The sequence below is a fragment of the Lagopus leucura genome, unplaced genomic scaffold, assembly GCF_019238085.1.
Source record: "Lagopus leucura isolate 7727_CA_CO unplaced genomic scaffold, USGS_WTPT01 Super-Scaffold_100157, whole genome shotgun sequence".
Classification (NCBI taxonomy): Eukaryota; Metazoa; Chordata; class Aves; order Galliformes; family Phasianidae; genus Lagopus; species Lagopus leucura.
In genome coordinates, this window is record NW_024962334.1 from 10743167 (window position 1) to 10749404 (window position 6238).

Here is a 6238-nt window from a genome sequence, read left to right on the forward strand (position 1 = left end):
AAGAGTGAGAAGAATGTCAAAGTCTATGAACTGACCTCCATAAAAGGAATCACAAACTCAGACTTGAACAAGGTAGAGCTGAAGCTAGGAAGGAACCTAAATCTGTGAGTTGCTTCCAGCAGAGGTAGAGTATAGTAGTTCTTGTTTTGAGGCAGATGGTGAGCGTGAAGATGCACAACTTATCAGGAGACCAAATACAAACAAGTGGCTCTTCTCAAAGCACACATGTATTTGACAGCTTAACTAGCTTGCTGTAGGGTGTTTGTGATACTAAAAATTGACATAGTTTTATGGAGTACTGACTTGATTTCATCTGGATGGAGTCCACCAGATGTTATTAATACCTGTAAAGAAGGTTCTGAATCTGCTGGAGATAAGTAGGGTTTCATTATTTATTGCTGTTTGCTTTTGTCCTGTGTTCTTCCCTTTGTGTCTTCTAATGGTTACTTACCAGGTAGGAAGCAATTCAAGATGGCTCTTTAGCAGCATGCCATTGTCTAGTTTTGTACTTTCTGGAGTAAGGATGGGATGTATAATGTGATTCAGTTGATGGCAATAGAGGAAATTCTGTAAGACGAGCAGCGTGGTGTTGAGGAGCAGATATTGCCACCCTACTGAAGCTTCAATCCCTTAAAGCTTTTCTGTATAATAATCCTTGGTGCACAGCTTTAATACTGTGAAAGGCAAGTACTGAATTGGAAAGATTTGTTATTGGAAAAAGTATGGAGTCAATTTCCCAGACCCAGCAATCTTAACCTGATACAAAATTGTCCAAACTGGGGAAGTACTCTGTGCCTTGCTGTCTCAATGCAGTAGAAAACTGCCTGCTGAGTGGTTCCCTTGGGTGTGAACAGAAGAGTTGCTTGAAGCATTAGTTTTAAATCAAACCAAGAAAAACCTCATCTCTTCGATCTCCTCTCAGATGCCTCTTCAGTGTTTGTTTTCCTCGGTTACATTTGCTTCCTTGCTACTGTCTTTCCTGTTGATCCAACGTTACCTCCCATGTATTTGGTCATAAAGTAGACTGAGAAGAAACGTGTGTTTCTTGACTTGTAGTCATCCTTACCAAATGGAATATGGATTTGAGTTTGGGTTGCTCATCTGTGCAGTATGTCTTGCAAGATGGGACATGTCAATGTAGGACTTCACCTTTCTGCATAAATAAGAATAGGCTTACTTTGATTTGAGTATTTGATGCCTCTTAGAGGTGGTGCTTGAGGAATTACTTGAAAATAGATTCGTTGTTGTTGTTTTCCACTGGGAGGCTCTAGGTTTAAATGACCATCCTCTGAATATGCTAGGAAACTGCTTTGGTTTTCACTATTGCTCTTAAGTTCTAGCTGTGTTATTGTAGTTTATGGATGCGTAATATCCACCTGTACCTTGAATAATCAAATCCAAAAAGAGAAAACAATCTTTAACAGAAGACTCATTTGTTATTTCAGCACTGCATTTTGATGCTATGGTATCTGTAAGTGAAATAGTTGTTTTTGGAAGAATGTCTGAAGTAGAGTGCTCCAGAGGTCCAGTAGCACAAAATCAATCAAGTTTTGTTCTTTTTAAAGCTTGATTAATATTCCTCCCAAAACAAACACCAGAGAATAACAACAAATACTTCATGCTTATGTAATCATTGCACTTACTCTGTTCCTTGGTTACGTTTTGAGGTTTCAAAAGTTGATTGATTTCATTCAAATTTTACAGGGGTGGAGGTGCTGAACTGCATTCCTGCTGACTTTATGGAAGTAGACAGCTGGATAGAGAAGAGGTTATACCATGATTCCAGCTGGGAGAAGCAGTAAGGTGAGCTTGTTAAGCATCAGACAGTCCTCATAGGACCCCAAGCTTGTAATGGAATACATAGGAAATCAAGTTCATTAGTTTACTGCCTGTGAAATAACTTGTGTAGCAGGGAGTGTTTTTAATTTAATGCTTATGTTTCTGACTTGAGAATAGCTAATGTCAGGAGATGTTTGCTTGCCAGCTTCCTTTTCAGAGCTTTTCTTTTTGAAGTTTTGTTTTGAAACTGAGAAAATGTATTCTAAAAAAGAGAATATATTACAAAGAGCTGTTTTCTGTTTCACTGAGCTGGCGGTAAGCCATCTAGTTTTCATATTTCTAGGTGCTTTGTGCTAGAAGTGGGATGAATGGCTAGCTTTTTGATAACTACAGATGGTTAAACTCCAATCTAAGTTACACACAAGAAAAAGTTTTTTTGGAGTGTTTTACATGTGAAATAAAATAAAAATAAGGCATGAGACCTGAAACAGGTTTGAATATGAACGTTCTGTAAAATGGACCTTACCTCTTGAAACGTGTGCTGGATTTAGTTGTAAGCAGGAATTCGGCACAAACTGAACCTCCTGTGGTGTCTCTGCTTCCTTTCTATTCTTATTGACTTATTGCCAGGGCTGCTGAATACACAAACTTTTTATCACCAGTTTTCATAACTCTAGTCAAAATATTTAACCAAACTTTTTTTGTAAGCCACATGTTTTAATTTCAGCCTATAAAGCTTTGTTAATTTGTGGTAATTACAGGATTAGTCGATAGTACTTAAACTCACATGTAACAAAATGAAATCCTGTGTGTCGGTTTGTTTAACGTGCTGCAACATGAAAGAATAAACTGAAATCTAAGGTAAATCAGATGTTTTCATGTAAATGTCCACCTGATTTCTGGCCAATAAAATAGCCAGAAAAGTTGCAGATTCTGGCTCTGTCAGTTTTAGCAGACCTTGTAGCACTGATGCCTTCATGTGTTTCTTACAAGAACACAAATGCCACGCAGCTTTGGTGAAATTTTTGTTAATGCACTGCTGAAATTCACTCTCTTCAACCATACTGGTAATGTGGCTTCAGAAATGTTAGTCAGTGTGGTATAACTTACCAAACTCCTTGCAAAAACTCCTCAAGATCTTACAAGTAATCTGTAACAGCATGCCTGTGTGACTTCAAAATCACTACAGGATAATGGTTTTGCTTACTTTCATACAAATATATAATCTTGTCTCTATTTTTTCAGGCGTGCTTGGCAGTGATGATGGACTATTTATTTGCAACGGACACTCTTCTATGAAAAGATCACAGTTCCAAAGAGCTTGAGCATTATTTCATCTTCTGAAACAGAATGGCAGGCTTCAAACGAGGATACGATGGAAAAATTGCAGGATTGTATGACTTGGATAAGACTTTGGGCAGAGGACATTTTGCTGTGGTCAAACTTGCTCGACATGTCTTTACAGGTGAAAAAGTAGCAGTAAAAGTAATTGACAAGACCAAACTGGATACTCTAGCTACTGGACATCTTTTTCAAGAAGTTAGATGCATGAAACTAGTGCAGCATCCCAATATTGTACGGCTGTATGAAGTGATTGACACCCAGACTAAGCTTTACCTCATCTTAGAACTAGGTGATGGAGGGGATATGTTTGATTACATTATGAAGCACGAAGAAGGTCTGAATGAGGATCTGGCAAAAAAGTACTTTGCTCAAATAGTCCACGCTATATCATACTGCCACAAACTGCATGTAGTTCACAGAGACTTAAAGCCAGAGAACGTGGTCTTCTTTGAAAAACAAGGACTTGTGAAATTAACTGATTTTGGCTTCAGCAACAAATTTCAGCCTGGAAAAAAACTCACCACGAGCTGTGGATCTCTCGCATATTCTGCTCCTGAAATTTTACTTGGGGATGAATATGATGCACCAGCAGTGGGTACGTCCTCTTTGAATTCTACAACTGATCTCAATGTGAAGCACCATGATGTTGTACCACTCTGTTTTCTGTTTCAAGATAATGCTATATGTGGAAGCCAGCTAATTGGCAGGAAATGTTATCGTGCTGCTAAAGTTGCAGATAACTTAGCATTGGAGCATCTCTATCTGAAAAAGTTATTGAAATTCTTTTAACGTGTGTGTGTTGTTAAAAACAAACAAACAAACAACACCAAACTTTAACATTAATAGTAAGGTGAATGCAGTATATTGATGCAAACATACATTTGAACTTGCTTTGTTCAAGGACATTACCTCCTTTTCAGGAAAGTACCTGTTCTTAATTTCTTTTGTTTTAATCCCCCAAAGCTATTGATTATTTCTTGTTTAGTTTAGCCATCTGAGAATGACCCTGTGAGTCCATGCTACTTAGGTGTTCTGCTGTTAGGTGGTAGGAATCCATTTTAGTATGTATGTACTTAGCTTGCAAATGAAACAAAAAATTAAGAGCAGCATTAACTCTTTATTACCTCTCTGCTCTTTTCTTGTCTGAGAACTGAAAGTAGGGAGTAAGTTTCCAGTTGATTCCCATTCTAAAAGATGAGTATTAGCCATGTGTAAGTTGGTCTTCATGTTGCACCTGGCTGGCTCAGTGTGCTAGACTAATAAGGGAATTGTCTTACTATTCTTTTAGGCCTCTTGCATGTGCTATTAGAAGTAGGTTTGTTTTTTTTTAAATATAGACAATAGCAAATACTGTCATGTGGCCATATCTGTTAGCTGAAGTAGCATTAACCACATTAACCACACATTCAGGTACATAACATTTCCAATGACTTACAGTAGTTGCAATATTTCTTGTCCTTGTGTGCCTGTTATGTGATGCTTCTAGTCTCTTTAATACTGGTGAGGGTTGGGTACACCACTGTGGCTGTATTTTGCTGTGCTTAACGTGTGGTGGTTTAAATTTTGAGACTTTCAACATGTCCAAGTCTTGCTAAGCTACCTGATGAAGGGTAAGATATTCTTATAGCGTGACAAGATATTTCTGCACACTGTTGAACTACTATTCTTGCCTTTTTAAAAATATAAATGATTAGCTCTTTTTTTCTAAAGAGGAAGGGATAAATTGGACTGTGCAACCAGCAGGTGGGAACAGTGAGGACGGGGACTTGAGAGGAATGGGAGTTATAAGATATGCTTGTGGTTCTTGAAGGTCTGAACATCGGAGATGCTGCCTTTAAGTGGTCATCTCCAGGTTTCTGTTTGTGGCCTTAAGACTCTTCTTGCTGCGTTTCATATTCTGTGATAAGTAGTTGTTTTTCTTACTGCAGTTTAAAACTTTGAAAAGTAGTGAATAAACAGTAACTGCAGTGGTGCTTCTTGGTGGCTGTACTTCACTCAGCATTAGAAGCAGACTTAAGCTTTGTTGGAATGTAAGCTAGCGCAGTACAAATATTACATGCAACTCTTGTGAGGGTCACTTCTACAAATGTCACAGTGTAAATTCTGTGCAATGCTGTATTTTAGGACATTGCTAGAAATGGAGAAACACTGTTTGTCTGAGAGTCATCTTGTTGGGACTCGGCCTTGAAAGATGCCTTTCTATGTCTTGGAGAGTTTAAATCTGCCTTGAGTCCAAAAGCTTTGACCAGATAGTCTGAATTAAATGATATGTTAATAAAGCACACTTTGACCTCTTATTGTTTCAGTGTAAGAATGGTGACATCACAGAAAACAGTTCTTACAGTAATTTATAAGCAGTTTGATCAAATGATAGCAGCAGAAGAAAATGATTGAATTGATTCATAGAGGAGGAGGTGTCTAGCAGTCTGACTTACTGTGCATTGTTGTGAACAGCAGAAAAACTTAGCTGAAAATGAACTTCTTCTAGAGTAATTTAAGGGTGCTAGTTAATCTGTATGTCCCAGGATATTTAAATACATGCAGTGGTCAGTTTTTGCTTGTTCCCCAGTGTGCAATGCCAGTTACTGGATCCTCTAAACTTGTCAGCAAATTGCAGGGCTTCTATTCTAACTTCTTTAGTGACAAAACCAAAGCACTGTACTACTTGCATTTATCTGACGTTGTCATATTTTAAAAAAAAAAAACTCAGTGCATGGGTTTTGTTGTGAGGCTAGTGACAAAATGGCATGTCCGATGTCTTAATCATATTAGAAAGACTGTAAGGGAAAATACCATTTATGTTTTGTTGCTGCAAAGGGCTGAAATATTCAGGGCAAGCCTTTTAGTAAGTTACATGCTTTAAAATTATGGAAGAGCTTGCTTTATGAAATGTAACTGTTTCAGCTAGCTTAGAGATTAATCTGTCCTTTGTGATGCTACTTAAAAGCTTTCACACTTGAAAAGAGACTACCTAATTTAGGTCTGTCATTTCCTTTTGTGTTGAAGGCCGTAGTTAAAATGATGCAAGAAGAGCATTAGACAACGATCATATGTTCTCAGGGCTTTTCAGAACCTGAGTTAGGTAATGGAAGTTCTGTTGCTTGGAGTTCTCCGT

The 6238-nt window shown here is 37.9% G+C and overlaps 1 protein-coding gene across 2 annotated transcripts in view; it reads left to right on the forward strand.

The window, feature by feature from the left end:
• SNRK (SNF related kinase) overlaps window positions 1–6238 on the forward strand; it is a 37848-nt gene that overhangs the window by 9787 nt on the left and 21823 nt on the right. For both annotated transcript variants that reach the window (XM_042888457.1, XM_042888458.1), the window contains exons 2-3: window positions 1705–1803; window positions 3025–3718. In XM_042888457.1, the coding sequence (XP_042744391.1) occupies window positions 3130–3718 (589 nt within the window). In that variant the 5' untranslated portion in view covers window positions 1705–1803; window positions 3025–3129. The remainder of the gene's footprint in view (window positions 1–1704; window positions 1804–3024; window positions 3719–6238) is intronic.